The 22,689-nt window shown below is 34.5% G+C and overlaps 1 protein-coding gene across 1 annotated transcript in view; it reads left to right on the top strand.

Annotated features, from left to right (window-relative positions):
- Positions 1-20,637, top strand: part of TBCA (tubulin folding cofactor A) — a 71,341-nt gene extending 50,704 nt beyond the window's left edge. The window contains exons 2-4 of the mRNA XM_054578513.1: positions 7,933-8,038; positions 18,189-18,275; positions 20,379-20,637. Of these exons, the coding sequence (XP_054434488.1) occupies positions 7,933-8,038; positions 18,189-18,275; positions 20,379-20,459 (274 nt within the window). The 3' untranslated portion in view covers positions 20,460-20,637. The remainder of the gene's footprint in view (positions 1-7,932; positions 8,039-18,188; positions 18,276-20,378) is intronic.
- Positions 20,638-22,689: the final 2,052 nt, after the last annotated feature.

The following is a 22,689-nucleotide window of genomic DNA, read 5'->3' as shown; positions in this document are numbered from 1 at the left end:
GAAAACAAGGACCTCGCCCCTAGGGTGACCTTTCCTACCATAGCATATCACTGGTCATGCAGGCTGGACCCCCTTACCTTTCATATCGCTAATCACGTGGTTTGGACCTTCCCTGACTTTCCTCCCCTGGCATGTCACTAGTCATGTGGTAGACCCCCTTAGAGGAGGAACCAAGGAGGCCAGAGAATAGCTTTGTATGACTCCCATATGAGCTCCTGCAGACAACCCCCCCTTAAGCCCTCAAGACAATGAGGTTCTGACTCATATCAAATAATATGAGAAAAAAACTTTGGGTCTTTTGACCACAAAGACAGAATTTTAGTCAAACTACAGATAATATCAGTTGTATTTCAGCTCCAGGCCCAGAAAAACAGTAAGGTGGGGGTGGGGGGGTTGATACCATAGCTAATATCAGGACCAGCTGTGATGACTGATAACCCCCTGCCTGATGCCAGCCAGTCAGTAGAGACCAAGACCCTAAAAGGACACACCTGGAAAACCTGATGAACATTCTATTGATACATTCTCCTGGGACACCCCCCCCCCCGCCCCCGCCCACTCCAGGTCTCCACCTTTATAAAGGAGATAAAAACCCTCGGTACAGAGGACACATCCCTGTCTGCCTCTGTCTCTCTGTCTCTCTCTCTCCATCCATGCCTTCTTCCCTTAGGAGTGTCTCTCTGCTTGCTTTTTCCTAAGCTCCGAGCGCCCTTTTGCTTCTGTAACTTGTTTCCTGAGCCCATGCAGCCCAGCCCACACACTTCTTCTACTTCTGTGACTTTCTAAATTAACTTTTGCTTGTATTTGAGTCTTGGCTTTGAATTCTTTCTTAGCCAAAACTCAAGTACTAAGGTTGATGAACCAAGGTCCAATCACCAGTAACATTCTGGTGCTGTTTCATTGGCCAACAGTAATTACTATTTTAATAAACACAGATAACATAAATTATCAGGGAAATTAATATTTCAAATCATGATATAATACCATTTTATACTCTTCTTATTGCCAGAAATTTAATGATTTTTTTAGTGACCAAAAGACTATTTTCAGTGATTGTATAACCAAATAAACATAGACTATGACTATAGCAGACTTTAGTATAGTATATACTTGATTAGATTTAATAATTTTGACAATTCCAGTTGTTCACCAGGATACCAAGAAAAAATAGGAAATTTTTTTACACCGCAGGTTCAGTATCAGTTGATACTATCATTTTGGAAAGAAATTTGGTGATATCTGGTGAAGTTGAAGTTGTGAATATACTCTATAAAACTTCTTTTGCATCATGTGATTTATCAGCACATTGCTGTATATTGTTGCACTTTCTCCAACTGCATCTTACCCTGTTTTATTCACTATAATTTTATAGGCTGGGTTCTCACTTTTGTGGGGGTGGGGAAGGCAGTACATTTGCTATTTAAAGCTTCCTTCCTGAGCGCTTTCACAAAACATACCACTTTTTTTAAAACAAAAAATTTACTTTTATTTGTTTTGATATTCTAATAGCCCTGCAAATATTCAGCACCTTCTCTTTTCAAACGTGATATGTAGTTAAGTGTTTCTTCAATACTGCTCAGACAGTTGCTGCCATTTTCCATAGATAATCACAATGGACTAGGATGGCTTGGATTACTAACCAGGTGTCTGTGGGCCTCAGCATAGAATTCAATCTCTTTCATTGCAGACTTTCTTAAAAATTACATTTTTCTTACTCAAGTTTTATGAATCACTTTTGTTCCACTTCAGATTTGTTTTTATATATCTCTTTAAATTGAAATGTTGAGAGGCAATAGTGAAATTTTTAGATTCAACAAACATTGAGTGCCTCTTACGGAGAAAGAAGGTGAAAGGATTTGCCAAGAATGTATATGTATGACCATGGACACAGACAGTGGTATGGGGATTGTCTGAGGGAGGGGGATGCTGGGTAGAGGAAGGCAAAGGGGGGGAAAGAGGGGATAGTGGTAATAGCATAAACAATAAAATATATAATTTTTTTAATTATAAAGAATACAGTAAGAATAGAGCCTAATCCTGTCTTTAAGAAATTTAAGATCTATCAAGGAAATTGGTTTCAGTATAATGTGATAAGTGCTAAGATAGCTAGGGGTTGGATAGAATTAAGTAGAGGTCTTTCAAATAAGGGTTCAGCAATACTTTTTTGTAAAGAACCAGATTTTTTTATTTTTACATATATATAATTTAGGCTTTGTGGCCATAGAGTTCTGTGATAACTACTCATCTCTGCTGTCATTGCATGAAAGCAGCCATAGATGATACATAAATGAATATGTGGCAGTGTTCAATAATACTTCACTTCTGGACACTGAAATTTGAATTTCATATGATTTTTACATGTGACAAAATATAATTTAAAAAATTTTAACCGTTTAAAAATGCAAAATCATTCATAACTTTTAGACCATACAAAAACAGATGGCAGGCCAAATTTGGCTCATTGGCCATAGTTTTTCATCTCTTACTCTAAGTCTTTGAATTACAGAATGTCATTGAATGTGCCTCTTTCTGATAACCTATCCAGTCCCAGTTGCTTTCATTTCCTGAGGAAGTTTGGTGACAGAGCATGTTTAGGAATACTGAAAGTCTCATCGCTAATCCCAATGGTTTATGATTTTCCTGATATCCTGAATAATAATTACTCCTCTATAAAGATAATAAAAAATAATAACACCGATACATTGATGATGTGCAAGTTACTCCAGAATGCAGTCTCCAAACTCAGTTGACCCCTCAGGGGTCAAGCGTAAGGCCTGAGTTTCGGGGAAACAGGGAGTTGTGTAAATTGGGGCAGAGTGAATATCACGTGCCTCATTGAAACAGACATCAGCCACTACTTAGCTTCATCTAGTCGTGGGAATACAGCCCCAGTGTTCCCTGATGAAAACATCCACGAGAAGCCAAAGATCCAGACTTTTGTGTTAAGTCTCCCAGTTGTTGAACGTGGTGGTACCAAATCTGTTCTTTTTTGTTATTCTTTCTAACATTGTGAATCAAATAAAGCCATTTTGAGATTTCATTTAAGCAGTGTGGCAACTTGCCACTCTGTCTTAGCAAGTTTCTTTTACTCTTTAAAGGGAACTTTTAAAGAAATATCTGTAGTGATATGCATTACTGATTTTATTTTGAAATTTTCAATGAGAGGATAAATATTTTTATCTTAGTACTGAAAATTATTGTTAAAGCAATCATTTAAATTGTAGGTCAAATAAAGTCCAGGTTTGAATGTATCCAGTTCTTGCAGCTTTCTCCTGTAGTTGATTTTGTGGTCACAGCTTTTTTATTTTTCTCTTTTTGTTAACAGCTTTATTAGGATGTAATTCACATACCATACAAATTACCCATTTAAAGTATGCAATTCATTTGTTTTTAGTGTATTCACAGAGTTGTGCAACTGTCACCACAATCATTTTTAGAACATTTTATCACTCCTAAAAGATAATCAACCCACTTGATCAATCACCTTCCCATTTCCCTCATCCTCCCCAGTCTAGGCAACCTCTAATCTACTTTCTGTCTCTATAGATTGTCTGTTCTATGTATATCCTATAAATAGAATCATATGATACGTGGCATTTTATGTCTGGCTACTTACACTTAGCATAATGTTTTCAAGGTTCATGTATGTTGTAGAATGAATCAGTGCTTCATTTCTTTTTATTGCCAATTATTTAATTGTATGGATATACCATATTTTGTTTGCCCTTTCATCAGATGATTGACTTTCAAGTTGTTTCCACATTTTGCACAATGTTCCTGTAAACATTTCTTGAACAAATTTCTATGTGGACATAGGTTTTCATTTCTTCAGGGATATACTTAAGAATGGAATTACTGGGATATAGGATTGCTATATTTAACTTTTTGAGGAAATAGCCAAACTTCCACAACAGCTGTACCAATTACATTTCCACCTGTAGCATGGGATGGTTTCAGTTTTTCCACATCTTTATCAACACTTTTTATTATCTGACTTTTTTATTATTTGATGTGAAATGATATCTCACTGTGGTTTTGATTTGTATTTCCCTTATGACTAATAATGTTGAGTGGTTTTTAATGTGTTTATTGGACTTTTGTATGTTTTCTTTGGAGAAATGTCTATGCATATCCTTTACCTATTGTTTAATTGGATTATTTGCTTTTTTATGATTGAGTTATAAGTGTTCTTTATATATTCTAGATACAAGTTCCTTATCCTATACATGATTTGCAAATATTTTCCTCTATTTTGTAATTATCTTTTCACTTTCCTTGTAGTGATTTTAGAAGCACAAGAGTTTTTAATTTTGATGCAGTCTGACTTATCTATATTTTCTTCTATTTCTTGTGCTTTGGAATCATATTTAAAAAGTCATTGCCAAATCCAAATTTAAAGTAAAGCAGTAAAATTTATTGTACTTCTGTGTTTTCTTCCAAGAGTTTTATAGTTTTAGCTTTTTACATCTTTGACCCATTTTGAGTTAATTTTGTATATGAGGTAAGTTTGGAAATCACAGGCTTTTAACCTCAAAAATCAAACCAAAGATAAAATGTCTGAAAATACTAATAAGTAAGTACATAAGTGACAGGAGATACATGAAAGAAGAATGCCAAATTATTAGTAATTGTTAAAACTGGTTGATGAGTACATGGAATTTATTATGCTATTTTCTCTGTATTTTTGTTTGAAAATATTCATAATAAAGTGGTTTTCTAAATATCAGTTTATTATGGTTTCTTACCACCATTATTTTATTTACTTATCATCTGTAATCTGTAGCATGTCTTGGTGTTAGACTGTTAGTTATTAGATGGCCATAAGTACAGGTTTGTTTATGAACTATGAAAAACTTATTTACAATAAGAAAAATGTTAAAATCAAGATAAATTAAGCTAAAACTTGTATACCAAGGCCTCTACATTCTCGATTTACTCAAAATTTTAATTTAATTTAGAATTTTATGAGTAGTATGTTTAAGTGTGATATATACAAATTTGTGTAAAGAGGTTTTCAACCTTTTGGCATCTCTGCACTGCACTGGAAGAAGAGTTGTCTTGGGCCACACATTAAATGCATTGTGATATGTAATCACGCACACAAAAAAATCTCATGATGTTTTAAGTAAATTTATGATTTTGTGTTGGGCCACATTCACAGCCTTCCTGGGCAGCATGTGGCCTGCAGGCTGCAGGTTGAACACCGCTGGGGACTTCAAATTTGTATTGAGGGGCAGCTGTTTTGAAAAATGCTGAAAGAGGAAGAATTCTATTTTGCCTCAAGTAAGGTTATAATTGGACAAAGTTTGACTAACTTCCTTACTCTAAAAGACTTCTCAGCCCTGGCTGGGGTGGCTCAGTGGGTTGAGCACTGACTGGCCTGTGAACCAAAAGGTCACCAGTTTGATTCTTAGGGTACATGCCTGAGTTAATGGGCCAGGTCCCCGGTTGGGCTTGCAAGAGCCAACTGATCACTGTCTCACTCACACATGGATGTTTCTCTTCCTCTCTTTTGCCCTCCCTTCCCCTCTCTCTAAAAAAAATAAATAAATAAAATCTGTAAGAGGGGGGAAAAAGGCCTTCTCAGATCTTTAAGATTTGATCAACAAAAAGATTTAAGTTTATTTAACTACTAGTGTCCCATGGAATAGTTTGGGAAACACTGGACTATATATTTTAAATCACATTGTGTCATATTCTTACAGTTAAGTACTTTTAAGTTACCATTTGATTATTATTACCCTGATGGTTATAATTTTTTAACATTTCTCCTTCTGATGTCTGTCCTATTGCTCATATGTATTTTTCCTCATATATTTATTTGTCTAACTACTAAAAATTACCAGATTTTGAAGTTGCTATGTTTCTCTCTGAGGTGTGGGTTTGCAAAACTAAAGGAAAACATTTGCAGTTAATTATGCCTTTAAAATATAATAAATTATGACTTTTTTATTTATACTTGTTTTTTTAAAAATTTAAAACATTTGCAAAACTTGCAGAGGAGAACAATATTTAGAGAATTACAACTATTAGGTATATTGAGGTATCTCTCTAATTGAATTTTGCTTTATTCCATATAATTTTAAAAATATAGATGAAAGAATAACTAGGAAACTTTAAAGTCATTCAAAATTGTGCCACTCAGAGATAATCATTAACATCTAGCTTTTTTGATGAATGTAATACATGGGTAAAAACCCTCCAACTTTATTGAAAAGCATAAAAGGAAAGCCTCCCTGTTGCCTCCCAGCTAACCTTCCGTACTCCAAATCAATCCTTAGGGCTTTTCTCTTACCAAGTACCGCAGTACTAATTTCCCAGGTGTCCATTGTTATTTGTTTGAATATACTTTGTATATTCATGGCAACATAAAATTTATACTTATCCTGTAGTTTGTTTTTTTTTTGCTTCGAGGTACTTCAGGATGAGTGTTTGAAAGCCACATAATATTCTACAGTAAATTCTGTTACCATTTTGTTGTATGTCTTTCTGTGTATGTCAGTAACATAAGATTATGAGGGACAGGATGGGTCTTCCCTTGAATACCTCAAAATTCTGAACTAGAATATTTTAGTATTTTAATATTCCGTATGTAGTTTATGTGGTGATTTAAATCTAGATTCAAAATCTGACTTAAAAGTCTTTTAGGAAGTATGATAAAAGTTGTTTTTTGTTGTTGTTTTTTTTAGATTTGCAAACATATATGAAGTCCTATTAGAATATGAAAATTAAATCATGTTTTGAAATCTACTTTAAAATCTTCATTGCAAATGATTAGACAAAAGCCATACTCTAATATGATTTTTATTTCCATCCTAGCAACATAAGTCTAGAAAAGTAAGCAAGCCATATAGAGAAAGCTGCTTTTAATGTGTCTGGACTATGAAAGCTTTTTTTCCTGCTCGTTAGATAATGTATATATAGGAATGTTAGTGTTTTCTTGAACTATACCTTTTTTTGTATTATAATGTATTTAACCAGAATTAGGAGAGATTGAGCTATTATGGTTAATTGAATTTTGGTTATCCAAGGAATAATCAGTAACACTTTGTCTTGTTTTATTCTTTCTTGTTGAAAATCTTCCTGATCAATATCAATACTTTTTTCTGTTAGTAAATAAATACTTGTTTGTTTCTACCACTTGTCCGTGAAAGAACCATGTCTAAATTATCCCAGCTCCTTATACAGGGAGTTTGCACATAAAATTATGTGTACAGTAAATACTTGTCAGACAATTTACTTGTTGAAAATAATCTAATCTTTCTTTGTTTTGGATTTGGCATGCAATATACTGATTTTTTGTTCCAGTAGGCTGAGTTTTTACATTAGGTTGTTTCAAGTACATTTATAAAAGTTTGGAAAACATATATCAAAAAAAAAAAAAAAAAAAAGGGCAAGACAAGTCCCAGCTGGGTGGCTCGATTGGTTGGAGCATCATCCTTCACAACAAAAGGTTGCAGGTTCAATTCCTGGTCACAGCATTTTCCCAGGTTGCAGATTCAGTCCCTAGTTGGGGTGCATAAGAGAGACAACCGATCTCTCTCTCTCTCTCACTAACTCAGTCTCTTTCTCTTTCAAATCAATAAACATACCCTTAGGTGAGGATTACAAAAAAAAAAATGTTAGTACATAATGATTTTGAATGTTGTTTTTACATTGTAAATGCAATTATTATAATGGGATATGTTTTTAATTAAAAATTTAAGAATTGTATGTTTTGATAGATTGTACTTGTTTTAGGTTGGTGTAGGACTTAAGAGCATGATGATCATATATCAGTGGCTAAAATATTTTTCTTCTCCCCTGCTCATCATCTAGTACATACACTTTGGTATTTTAAGTATGTTTTATATTTACATAGTTTGTTTATGTCTTGTGGTCTATTTGCCAGAGAGAGTTAATTCTCTAAAAACATTTTTGGTTTATTTATAGATTGGCCAAAGAAAAAATGATGTATGAAAAAGAAGCAAAACAACAAGAAGAAAAGATTGAAAAAATGAAAGCTGAAGATGGTGAAAATTATGCCATTAAAAAGCAGGTAAAATTATATCTTAAATGAAAATAGTTAACATGCACAGAATACCATATTAACTAATTTATTAACAGCCCTCTAAGAAGGTCCAATTATTTCTTTACTTATTAAAAGCCTCCATTTAAAAATGAAGAAACTGAAAACAGGTTAAATAACTTGCCCAAGGTCACACAACTACTAAGTTGGCATTTTGAACACAGGCGTTCCAGCTCTGGAATTTGTACTCTTAACCATGAAGCTATACTGCTTCTCCAGTCTTAAGTATTAAATATAAAAATGGTGTAATTTTACATTATATCCCAAACTGATGTGAAGACCACCAAAATAAAATATATTTTATACTTTTCAGTAGCTACTTCTGGTTATCTTCATGACAAATTTCAGTCTCCTTAGCTGTGCATACAAAGCTTTTCTTAATTTTGATACATGTTTATCTTTCCAACTTCATCTCTTGCCAGCCCCTACCTAAACCTCTTTGGTTCTGCCTTTCAGTTTCCTGAACATTACCTCTCCCATTTGCCTTTGAGATGTTTGCACAAGTCTGGGGTGCTCTTCATACTCCTTCTATGAACCCTCACCTTATTCTTATTCATCCTTTAAACCTCCTCTACTCTCTACTTCAGTGCTAAGTTGGGTGCCTCTCCTCTGTGCTCTCATAACACCTTATTTACTCTCATCATAGCAGTTACTGAATATTCATTCTCAGCTGATACATGTTTCATAATTCCTTGAGAAAAAAGAGGTTGTCAGTGGTACTTCCTCATATTCCCACCACAAAATCTGTCAGCCTCTTAATGTCTGTACCTTCCTTCATGTTAGAGTCAGTTATATGCCCTACTGACATTGTATCACTTCTTTCCCCTCATCTTATATAACTTCGATAGCATTTGACACAAGTAAACCACTCTATCCTTGCAACACTCTTTTATATTGACATCTTGGATAAAATAGCCTCCTGGTTTTCCTTCTATTACACTGCCATTATTTCCTCAGTTTCTTTTACTGAAAAGCTCCCTTTCCCCTCTCTTCCTCCTCCTCCACACCTACCTACCCACACTCCCCTGCACACACATATTTTTTAAAAATCTTTAAGAGTTCTAAAATCCTCCTCTGGGTAACCTACCTTCCTATAATTTTAAGTACCATTTTTATGCCCATGTATTTATTCATTCAACAGATATTTATTGACAAATACAGTTCCAGGTATTCTTTTAGTCGTGGAATTAAAAACAGTAACAAAACAAACAAAACTACCCAAATCCCTGCTTGTTTTGCATTCATTCCAGTGTTTCCATCTCCCAAATTTATATCTCTTGTGCTTGCCCACTTCAGATATATATTCAGCTGATCACATGCTTCACACGTCATCGTGGGTCTCCAAAATAAAAATTTTGATCTTCCCTCAACTCAACCCACTACCCCAAAACAAAATGTTCTTCCTTCTCTTGTATTTCCTCCTCTTAGTAAATGGCTACTTCCACCCATCCAGATACCCAACCCAAAAATTTAGTGGGTCCCTTCTTGATACTTTTCTCTCTTTCTAATAACCACATCTAATAACACCAAGTCCTATTTCTCATTCCTTGTCTTTCTTTCTCTACTGCTACTATTCTAGACCAGTTCACTATCATCTCTTGCCTGCACTATTGCAAAAGCCTCCTAGTTGGTATATCTTTTGTCTCTTGACACCCTCCATTCCTTTCCTACCACAACACCTAGGTTGTTTTCTTCAAAATGTACATCAGATCACTTCTCCTTTTCAGTCCAATGTCCAGTGCATTTAGAATAAAATCTAGATGACACTAGGAAAAACAAGAGTATGAACAAGCTTATATAGATTAATCTCAAGACTTATTTTTTTTAATCAGCTTTATGAACTCTCAGTGGTTTTCACCTTGTAAATTATGGTAGAAATGGTAATAGTGTACACCTAATCCAGACTTAATTTTTCAAAATTCATCACTTAAAGTGGGTTTTTTTCTGTAGCTAGTTGCTTCCTGTGTTGCAAAAGGAATACATTGGCACCTTAAGCATTTTTCCCTAACTCTCCAGAAAGAGAACCTTCATATTTTCTTGAGCTTCTAGGAGAGCCTGTCTTCCTTCATGTGCGGTATAGAAAAGACATTTGTGTCAGATATTTATAAATTGGGGAAGATTTGAAAACATGTGTAGATAGAGTATGTCCCTGAATATGTTGACCTTTATGAACTTCTTCATATCTTACAAATCTTCATAAGATTTACATATGGATTGTAACTTTTTGATTCTTAAAATTATGGTTAAATGATTGTTAAATGTATACTCCCATATATATTCATATCACTTTTGTTCCTGCATCACTTTAATGCCTCTATTGTTTTCTCACATCTAATGAGAAACATAACAGCAGTAAATATAACTTTATTTCATCCAGGGCCTTCTTGGACTCCATCAGGCTGATTTTTCCAGTTGTGTAGCTAGTGACTTCATTTAGTTTTTTCTAAGCTCTGTTCTTTTCATCACCAAAAATCTATTTTTAAATAGTCTTATAGTTAGAATAGGAGTTGTAAGTTATGTGGAGTGAGGTATAAATGTGTTCCCTTTCTAAATAAAATTCTACAAATAATATCACAGATTATTTCTTTTATTTCATTTCATTTATATTTATTAAATATTTCATTTATATTTATACATTGATCATCTTTCAAATAAATCACTACTTGATAGGTAAGGATTAACTCTATTGAATTCTTATTCTTACTGTTATTTTAAAATATAAGGCACTTAGTGGTTATATTGTTGATTACATATTCGGATATAAAAGGGAAAATTTTTTGTTTAAAAGTTCTTTTTACAATCAGTCATGTTAAAATTCTGTTGTCACACTGTTCATGTTTTATAACATGATTTCTTAGATTCCTAATCAACCTAATACTCATATTCAAAAATACCATCACATATCTATTTACAGAACAATAAATTTTTTGTCTGCTATTGTCAACCTGCAGTGTACACAGTTTCAACTGCAATTCTATTTCAGAGTCCCGTGAAACCTGTCTTTGGCGCAACCCGCATGCTTTTTTCATTTTACTTTCCCTAGCTTTAGATATATTATGGCTGGCCATTCATGTTTTTGTTACAGGAAGCAGGAGTTGCATTGCCAGATGCCCAATTCTAGATTGCCTAGGACTTCAAGGCCGTAGTGATTTTGACATTTGCCAAGTCCCTCATGGAAAATATCAAGGAAGCCAAGTGCAGCATTTTGTGGGTTCTCTACTGTCCTCCCTGTATTTCCTCTTCTTCTTAGTAAATGCTATTTACTCAGCCACTTCTCACTACCTTGACTCTTCTCTTGCTTGGATTCACTTTGCTGTGGTTTTCCTGGATCTTCTGAACTAGCCCTATTTTATAACACACACTTATGATGCTGCCTGTCAGTTTGTACCAAACTTCTTACCTGAAATATGTTTCCAAAATTGGCTTCTCCTGGACTAGGTCTAATTTTGGTTTGTTTTTTCTTTATTTATTTATGTATTTATTCTACTCATGAACTATTTCTTGTTTACACTATTACAGATGTCACCATACCCCACCCCCCACCACTTGCCTACTTACCCTGCCTGCAGCCATTGCTCCCACTTCCCTCTAGCCGTCACCACACCATTGTCTGTGTCTGTGGGTCATGCATATATATTCTTTGGCTAATCCCTTCACCTTCTTTCATCCAATTACCTCCTCCCCCTCACTCTGACAGCTGTCAGTCTGTTCCATATATCTTTGCCTCTGTTTCTAATTTTGGTTCTTTTTAAAATAAGTAGAAGTTTCAAGACCCTAAGAGGCCAAAATACCAGTCAGTCAGAGTTTTTCTGCTACCGTTGTCTTTTCTGGCTAAGCAATATTTCACAACATTCAAATATTGCCCAAATTGATTTTTTTTGGTTTGTTTTGGGGTTTTATTTTATTTTATTGATTATGCTATTACAGTTGTTTTGATTTTTCCTCCTTTGCCCCTCTCCACTCATCTTCCTCAGGCAAGCTTCTCACCATTGTTCATGTCCATGGGTCATGCATATAAGTTCTTTGGCTACTTTATTTCCTATACTGTCCTTTACATCCCCATCGTTACTCTGTAACTACCTGTTTGTACTTCTTAATCCCCTCACCTCTTTACCCATTCTCCCCCTCCCCCTTCCCATCTGGCAACCATCTAGTAACCAACTTCTTTTTTCTTGCTGCTTTTAAGATTCTCTCTTTTTCTTTAACCTTTGGCCTTTTAATTATGATGTGTCTTGCAGTGGGCCTCTTTGCATTCCTCTTGTTTGGGACTCTCTGTATTCCTGGACTTTCATGTCTTTTCCCTTCACCAAATTAAGGAAGTTTTCTTTCACTATTTTTTCAAATAGATTTCCAATTTCTTGCTCTTTCTCTTCTCCTTCTTTCACCCCTATGATGCAAGTGTTGGATCTCTTGAAGTTGTCCTAGAAGCTGCTTATACTGTCATCATTCTTTTGGATTCTTTTTTCTTCTTGTTGTTCTCATTAGTTGTTTTTTTGCTTCCTTCTGTTCCAAATCATTGCTTCAATTCTCGGCTTCATCCACTTTACTATTGTTTCCCTGTAGATTGTTCTTTATTTCAATTAGTGTATCCTTTGTTTCTGACTGGATCTTTTTTATGCCATTGAGGTCCTCACTAAGTTCCTTGAGCATCCTTATCATTAGTGTTTTGAACTCTGCATCTGATACATTGCTTATCATCATCTGTCTAGTTCTTTTTCTGGAGTTTTGATCTGTTCTTTCATTTGGGCCATATATACTCCCATATATATTCGTCTCCTCATAATGGCAGCCTCCCTGTGTTTGTTTATATGTATTAGGTAGAGCTGCTTTGACTCCATGTTTTCGTAGTATGGCCTAATGTAGTAGGTGTCCTGTAGGAGTTCCAGTAGCACAGCCTCTCCCATCACCCAAGCTGAGTACTTGAGGTGCGCCCTTCATGTGGGCTGAGTACACTCTCTTATAGTTGGGCCTTGGTCGCTGTTGGCAAATCATCAATGGGAGGGATTTACCCAGGCCAGTCAACTGCAAGGACTGGCTGTGACCACTGACCTCCAACCTTTACCCTCTATGGAGGATCAGGCGTGGAGGAGCAGGGTGGTAGTGCTGTGTCGTGGTCTGTCCACTGGGTGTGCTGGTCCTGGGGTTTACCTGGGTGGTGCACGTCAAGGTTAGGTCCCTCCTGTGTTTTGCCTGGGGCCATCCTTCCTGAGCTATCTGGTAATCTGAGATAGCTGCTACTTCTCCAAGAGATGGCGATTCGGAGGCCAAACCAAACTGTGAATCTAATCTGACTGCCCCTAGTACCTGGCCTGGGGCTCACTGAAGCCCCTGTTTGATAGGATTTAGGAATTTGTGAAGCATGAGCCAAGACCAGCCATTCATATGGAAAAGCAGCTTGGGGGTGCTGTAAGTTGGGTGGGGTGGAATGTCTGGGGTACAGTGTTAACCAGGTTGATGGAGTCTTAGGTATGGCACCAGTTTACCAGCTCTGTGGGGGAAGGATTTAGCAAAGGGACAGTAGTGGCCTCTGCTCACCTTGATGCCAGATACTTCAGTTTCACCCTTTATACCACTGGTGCCTTTCGAGCTGCTACCCTGCTGCTGGAGCTCAGAGGGAGTGAGTCTGAGTAGGTATGTCTGTGTGTGGGTTCTTTAAGAACTGCTTGGGGCTCCAGAAGCTTCTTCCACCAACTCTATCCCCACTGGTTTTTTTAGCCAGGAGTTGTGGGAACTTAACCTTCTCAGCCCTGGAATACTGGACTAGGTGACTTGGTGTGGGTCTGGGACTCCTTGCTCCTAAGATATCCCTCCTGAACTTTTATCCACCACACATGGGTATGGGACCAGCCAGTTCTGCGTCTGCACTCCTTCTACCATCCCAGACAGGTATAGTTTCTTTAATGCCATAGTTGTCAGACCTCCTTTTAATTTGATTTCTGACAGTTCTGAGTGATGGTTGTCCTATATTTTAGTTGTAATTTTAATATGGTTGTGCAAAGAGGCGAGCCATGTCTGCCTATGCCACCATCTTGACTGGAAAGCTGCCCAAATTGATTTTAGCTCTCTACTTATGATATACTTCTTCAGTCTCCTCATCCCTCAATTAAGGATAGATATAGACTATTTTGTCTTCAACCAGAGAAGATACCCTGGTCTTTGATTTTTTTCCACCTACTCTGGAGCAGAAATGATTGGCAGTAATGACAGTCAAATATAGCTGAGGCTGACTCATTTCCTGTTTTCCAGAAGTAATATTAAAAAGACAAACTGATACCATTTTCCTACCAAGGTTTCTCAAAAAACTTTGCAGTTATTACATACAGTTGAAGTGTTATAAAATTTGTTTTTTTGAGAAAGATGCACACACATTCTTTTGTGATTTATTTGAAGCATGAGTTAACATTCAGTTTGATGTATTTTTTCCTAAGAATTAAGAGGAAATTTTTCATTAAATAAATGGAAAATAATAGGAGGCTTTAGTTTACAAAGAGGAATTTTGCTTAAGGGCCTTTTCCAAGGCTGATTCTGCAAGAAATACCAGATATTTTTCAATAATAAAAATATTATTTAAAATAACTTTCAGTGGTGCAAGAAACTGTTAATTGTCTCTTGGTCTGTATACTCAAGTGTATAAATGGTATTCCATTTGTATATTTGCTTTTTGTTTTTTGTTATAAATTCATGGGAAGGCATTGGAAGCTACAAGCCTTTTTAAGACCTAACCTCAGATCTTCAGTCTCAGAATCCCACCTGTACTACATTCCATTGGGCACACAGGGCCAAGCCAATTCAATGTGGGACATGGCTACCCAAGGGCAAGAATTTGAGGAGGTGAGGATCATTGGGGGCCATAGTGGAAACTGGCTATCACTATCACTAATTCACATGCTAACAGTTGAAATCAAAGTCACGGGCCATAACTCAGATCCTGTTGACTAGCTAATCACATTGTACTTGACTTGCTCATGTATAAATTGAGACTGGACTAGGTGGCCACTTATGTCCCTGTGACTTTATGATTCTCCGTCTGTTTTTCTGTCAAGAGTACCTTTATATCTTTTTCCCCTCAGCTTTATTAAGGTATAGTTGACTGTTTAACCTTGTATATATTTAAGGTGTGCAACCTGATGATTTGATATGCATGTACTTTGTGAAATATTCACTGCAGTCAGGCTACTTATCAAATCCATTGCCTCATATAGTTGCTATTTTCTTTCTTTTGTTGTCAAATGGATTTATCGACATATTCATTAGCACATTGCCATTTTACCACAATATAAAAGGAAAGATTTAACTATTGCTCAGTTATCTCTGGACTTCTCTGGAGCTCAGTTTGGCAGTTACCATTGTTTCCAGAAGCAGCCAGTATCCAATATTAGAGTGTCTATAAATTATAGTTAGAGCTAGCCCTGAGTGAATGATGTGGATCATTAAAGAAGTTAGAATCTTTATGCCAATCAAGCAATAGCAAAATAATTTAACATTGGCCAGATTATTTCACAGAACTCTTCTTTATGGGGAAAGAAAATGAAGATCTGCCAATTAGGACTTTTTCTCTCCTCTTTATATATGTTTGATTTTAAAGGAAATTGATCAGATTTTAATTCAGTTGTTGATTCATTGCTGTAATCTGAGCCTTGCTAATCCTCCCCTAACTTCCATTTTACCTGAATAACTTCCTCAAAAAAGTTTAATTTGTTTTAAAAACAGTAAGACATTAGTAAGACTGCATCCTGTTGTGTTCCCTAAGGTTCCTTGTACCTCCCAATCTGTGTCAATATTCTGACCTAACCTCTGTCTTGTCATAGTCAGCATTAGAATAAATTGACAGTTTATTCAGATATTTTAAACAGAGGCACCATTCATTTGAGTGACTTCCTCCCAAAGGGAATGCTTTGAAAGGTGATACTCATTTAATGTAGTGAAGGTATTTTGAGGGGTGTCTACTGTATAATCACACCTTATGTACAGTCTTTTAAAATTATTTCTGACAGTTGTAATTCACTGTTACAAGGTAAAGTATATGATTTATGGCCTTGTAAGAGATGTGGTTTGTGGATTCCAAATCATAGCCATCACTGTTCTGGAAGCCTTTGGCTTGCTGTGGCATGGCCTTATAGAAACAGTGTCAAATGTTTGTTTTTATGTTTATGCTTCTATACTGGATTAGAAGATTAGAAAACCTTCTGTTTTTCATCTTTGTATCCCTTGTACCTGGCATCCTGCAGCTATATAGTAAGATTATTGAATGAATTGGGTCTGGGTACAGGAGACATTAATCTTTGGCCCCACATAAGTCAGAGTCCCATTTTGAGAAACTAATTGATCCTCACTCTATAATAATGGATAAAATAATAATGAATAGAAGTTATTTTGGATAATATTGTTTAATGTTTATTTCAGTGACAACTTACTAAAGCTTTTTAAAAAAGTTTACAAGTGTACATTTTGGCTTATAATGTGTTTGACTTATTCTTTTGTTTAATTTCTGTAAACTGTTCTCAAGGGAAGTCCATAAGAGAGGTAATATGAATTGCTTACCCAATGAAATGTGCCTGCCACTGATTTTTCACATGGATTCAAACTAACCAGATACACAAATATAATTTAGAGGCAGTGATTAAGTATGTAGGCCTAGTATGCTTGGCTGTGAAGTCATGATTCTACATTTGAAATTTTCAACCTGTGCCTTATTAGTAAAATAATTACAAGTTCAGCAGTAGATTTTCATCTGAGAAAATATGGACAAAGAGAGCATCATTGTGCATTATAATTCTGATTTTTGTTTATAGTGTGAGCTATGACAAAACCATTAGGGAAAGGTAGAAGATACTGGAATTTATTAAAGTTTCTGTTAAAATACAGTATAATTACCATTAAATTATGTCTATCTTCTTGTTATATGAGCTAGATAATAAATCTTCTTGTAAAAGTTCAGATTTTTGTACTCATTTAACCAAAGGTATGTGATCAAACATGAGTGTTTGGAAATAAATGCTTAAATGATCTCTGTGTCTCCTTCTGAGAATAGTTTAAGGAAATAAAAAAATCTAAGCTTCCTACTTACATTAGGAAAAAGACTTTTTTGAGGTCCAGCATCTGAAACTAACTTATGTACCCTCTTATTGATTGGGTTTCCAAGTCATTGATTTGATTGTTTCTTCTTTTATGATTTTATATGTTACATTCCAGTTTTGAATAATTTTAAGTCCAGAAATGTATGCTGGAATAAATATTCCTGTGTTTAATTCTGTAGTGCCTATCTTCTGTAGGAATAGGCAGAAGTTCAGATTCAGAGGGATGCCAGGTTAGTAATTTGGCTCAAACTACATGGGGAGAATAATCTGTCTCCTAAAATGAAGCACAAGGATAAGTAATAACTTTTTATGCATGATAAGCATCAAAAATATGAACCTGCTGGTCTTTGCTTTTCATTTTTCTTTACCTCTGTCTTTCAGTGAGCACCTCCTACAGTGTGCACATGATGTGATCAATAACTCAATAACTTTTTTCATGCAGTAATTATCTCCATGTGATATTATCTGAACACTGTTTTTCTTTATTACTCAAAAGATGCAGGAGATATTTATATAACCAGCTGATCCCATTTTGGATAAAGGTGCTTTGTGACAGCGGGAGAAATAGTTTATTTTAAATAGCCTTTTAAAATAAATGCTCTATGAAAAGCTTTTCCAGTTAATTTTCATTTAGCACAAGAAGGTGATTACCAAAAAGGTTTAGATCTAAAACTTATACCTTGTATATTTTACAGTATGATAGTCATTCTGACTTTTAATAAACACAGTTTAAATTAAAATATTGAGCCCTGGCTGGGTGACTCAGTTGGTTGGAAGTTGTTTGGCCAGTGTTGCAGTTTCGATCCCCAGTTGGAGCACATGCAGGAATCAGCCAATGAATGTATGAATGGATGGAACAACAAAAATAGATTTCTCTCTTTTTCAGAGCAGTCAATAAAAAATATAAATTAAAATATTGAACTGTTTTACATATCCATAATTTTTTTCTGATTCCTCTAAGTCACTTTAGATATTTACAGAGGTGTAAGCTAAACACATAAATTCTCTCATTTCTGGATGTCTCACAGAGATTCTTGTTATAGGCAGAGATCCTGCAGGAGTCCCGGATGATGATCCCAGATTGCCAGCGCAGGTTGGAAGCAGCATATACTGATCTTCTGCAGATACTAGTAAGTAAAGATTTCTCTGTCTTATGTTTAAAATTTTTTTCAATCTGATATATAAAAGACCAAAATTTTAAATATTTTACAGTGAAAATTAGTTGGTGATATATTTTGTTCACTTACCCAGCGGTACCAATATATTTCAAAATAATTCATGGAATTTAAATTGTGTTTTAAATTATGCCTCCAGTAAAAATACTATGTCTAGTAGGTTTTTTCTACTTGTTTAAAATTAATTAAATATATTTGTGTTATCATGGTACTGATATTGTTCCCCAGTATCTTGAATTATTTGGTTTTTATACATGAAGATCTTTTTTCACACATTAAAGGTGGGTAGATTGTTTGAAATTTTAGAAAATCTAAGTGTTGCACATGAATTAGAACCATAATAAAAAGGATATGGAATTCTTTCAGATTCAAACCTAAATTAATTTGAGAGATACACACAGATATAGGTGTGTGATATAGGTAATCCTCATATTAAATTGGAGCTGGGTAACACTGTTATACTTGCTTTATAAATGGCTTATGATATAGTAGCAGAGTCATTTTATAAAGAATTCTAAGAATAATTAAGTCATCTTACTTCATTCCTGATAGAAATAAAAAGGATAATACTACATACAAGCCATACAAGTTGTTTGATGATAATTTGATGAATTCCAACATTTACTAATTTCATTTTATATTTCTATTTCTTGAGCTAATATTAATTACTAGCTACACAGCTGTCTCCTGATTGATAGTTATTCCTTATAAAACAAAAAATAATTTGAGGCTTTTCAATGTGACCATATATATTCTTTGAAAGAGAAGAGATTTGTCTTCCCACCAAAATAGTATGAAGTACAGTGTTCACATTTTAATGTAATTTTGACACAGAACTCCATATTTTTCTACAGGAACCTTTTAAAGGCAAGAGTGCTTTCCTTAACAGCCAAAAATGAAGCTATGATTTTGAAATAAAAAATAGATGAAAGCAATCTATTACTTTCATCTATTTGAAATAATAATTACTCTATTAAAATACTACCTGAGACAAAAGTATCATCTGTATTTCCTGACCATTTAAATGATTTTTTTCTCTCATGAATTTAGTAGCTAAGAAATTAATAGAAATTGCTGGAAAAAAACAATACTGTCTTTGGAGGATGTATTTGAGAATGTGTTCAACAGTATCTCTGCCCTCAAAGAGCTTATATTTACTGACAGAGAACAAAGACATGTTAAGTGTAATGCAGAGGTTTAAGGAATTCTTACCTATAATCTGAATTAAGCACATTCCTTCTCCTTTTGCTTGAAGTTCTGTATTACATAAACATACACATTTTATTCCCTCTGCCCTGTAACTGCTTGTATATCTCCGTCTTTTATTGACCTGATGTGAATTACTGGCCATAGCTTTATTTATTTATTAAAAACAAAGCAAATTTGCTATGGATAATAACTTAGATGATAATATTTCATTTATCTGTTGCCACTATAACATTCTAGTTGAAGTTTTTTATATAAACTATCAAGGAAAATTTCAGTCTGTAAATATCAGAACAAGAAAAATGTTAGTAGTTTGTCCACCTGTGGTAGGGTATATAATGCTCATTAATAAGCAGGAAGTTCACTTCTCTGATTCAAAGATTATACTTACCTCTGGCATGATTCCTTTGTCATTGTAAGTACCTAGGGAATCATTTTGGTCTAAATTTTATCATATGTAACACGTTAATAAATCATTTTTTGCTTTTAGCCCACGATTACTAATAATCTGTTTTGTATTGTGATGTGTTGACAAAATAGCAATAAATTTTTAAACATTTTTCTTATCTTCTTATTCAATTACTTAATAACTTTAGATGACCATGTTTTTCATTTTTGATATGAGAATACACAGTGGGGCCAAACCAAACCTATCTCTTCTCTTACCTGTAAAGAAAGAACTATGGAGGGAAAAAACCTGTGGAATTACACTGTATTTAGATGAAGCTTGGAATCCTTTTTCTTTTCATTTTTGAGCTATTTACATTGATGGTTTGTAACACTTGAGTAAATAAATAACAAAGAACTAGAGTTTCAGAAGGATAAACTTACTCTTATTATATTTCATTTTAGGAGAGTGAAAAGGAGTTGGAAGAAGCTGAGGAATATAAGGAAGCACGTTTAGTACTGGATTCAGTGAAGTTAGAAGCCTGAAGTTTTTCTGTACAGGGTGTTTTTTTTGCAATTAATCCTGGGATTCATTCCACAGTTCATTGTTTTTGACCACTGCTGTTTGTTCAAGTAGTATGAGAATGTGATCCTTTTTATGTAGTTGCATATATTTTTCTTTGCCTAATTTAATGTGTCAAATAAATGAATTCGTCTAATAAAATTGTTTATTTTATACTTTTTTACACAATATTTTAATTAACCTTTCATTATTAAATCATGTTTGACAGAGAATTAATTTTCTTAGATTCTATTCAAAGTTCAGATATTTTGCTTCATAAGTGTGATTTGAGTTAAAAACAGGATACCATTTTATTTTTTAAGATAAAAATACAAATTTTGAGCAGTTTATTTGAATAGGGTACAGCTCCCTGATTAGAATAGAAGAACCACATATTTATCCCTTCACAGTGAGAGTCTAATATTTTCATTACTAATGAGAAACATTAAATTTTTTTCCAGAAAGACAGATTTATACAGAAAACACCAACCATTTAGACCTTCAAATAAAGATTCCTATGAACAATAAAGTATTGAATTGTATTTTAAAGGAATAACAACTATTGCCACTGGTGTGTTGGGAGATGTTTAATGGCCCTTGAAGATGGAAAAGGAACCTCTGAGTTGTAGCTTTTGCTGATTTTTGTATAAATTCTACTACTGTGACTCATTTCAAACTAATCGTGTGACACCACTGAACACAGGGTTGGGAAGATACGAGCCAGCTCCAAAATACAGTGGCCATAGCCAAACCTGGATTATCATTGATTAACTGGAAAACAGCATTGCTTTATCACAGGTATTCTTTCAGTACAATTATGAACCCATTACCTAACAATTTGAGTTCATTTCCCAAAAATATGTGACAACTCACTTAGTTCTCTTCTATTGCTAGAAAATGTGTATGAGCCTTATATCATCAGCCTAACATGAGCAGTGATCTAATGAACCAAAATATTAATAATAGCACTTAAACTTTAAAACTCATAACTGAAAAAAATAATAAAACTTGAATTTTTGCAGCTATAAAATACATACTCATAGTGTGGTTTGTCTGATTTTGGAAGTCGCAAATGGTCGCTAGAAATCAAAACATCTATTGAATATGTTAAAAAGATTAGAGAAGCGGAAAATAATACCATTCTTTCCTAATGTTATTTATAAAGGCTACTCTTGTTTTAAAGCACAGAATGTATCGTTTATAAAATCTTTGTACATGCAGAAAATTACTTCATCAGAGAATAACATACATCAGAAGCATTTCTAAATTGAAATGTCATCATCATGAAACGTATTGCATGCCATTTAATAAGTATTTGAGTAGGGGACAAGAGTGTGGAAATAAAAACTATAATTACAATGTAAAATTTTATATCAAGGTTCAATATTAGAGCTCTGAGTACCAGGAGAATTGAAATATTTGTAGATGGAATTACTAAGCACCAGAACAGATTGGCCCTTTTTTCTTTTCCAAATGGAATATCATTTAAAGAAAGTATTTGACTATTTTTTAATGTAAAACATCTCATTTCAGTATTTTGTCAAGTACATAAATATCATATGTATTCATAGCAGATGGTTTTCTGACCAATTAAAGCTTGAAGAGAACATACCATTAAAAAAAAAAGTGCCCTGGCTGGGTGGCCGAGTTCGTTGGAATGTCATCCGTATACCCTAATAAGATTGTGGGTTCGATCCCCTGATTGGGGCACATAGAAGAGGCAAGCAATATGTTTCTCTCCCCACCCCCAACACCCTTCCTTTCTCTAAAATCATATTCATATGACCTGAGTCTTGTTTACTGGGGAAAAAAGTATTTTATTTCTAAAAAGTGGGGTAGCGAAAAGATTTATATATCTTTTTTTATATATATAATATATATAATATCTTTATATATTTTTATATACATATATATATCTTTAGATAATTCCTACCTCAACTATAGATTTTATACTGGATCTCTCTTCAGGTACTGATGAGAAGTAGGAAAAAGAGTTCTGTGAAAGCTTACTTCTGGGAATTTTTGACACAATCCACTTACATTTTCATAACAACGAGGGACATTAAATTAATAAGAACAGTTGTAAGTGATTCAGCATTAACTTGTTTTTAAGCTTTTATTCAAAGCCTTATATCTGTGTAACACTAGGTAGGAATTTCCAAAAGCAATGTTGCCTTTTACTCCCTACTGCCAACACCTGACTCCCAGCGAACA

The sequence above is a fragment of the Pteronotus mesoamericanus genome, unplaced genomic scaffold (assembly GCF_021234165.1).
Source record: "Pteronotus mesoamericanus isolate MK-2021 breed Mesoamerican mustached bat unplaced genomic scaffold, CSHL_Meso_final contig_50, whole genome shotgun sequence".
NCBI lineage: Eukaryota > Metazoa > Chordata > Mammalia > Chiroptera > Mormoopidae > Pteronotus > Pteronotus mesoamericanus.
The sequence above is the reverse complement of the archived record's forward strand: the minus strand, read 5'-3'. Positions and strand labels throughout refer to the sequence as shown.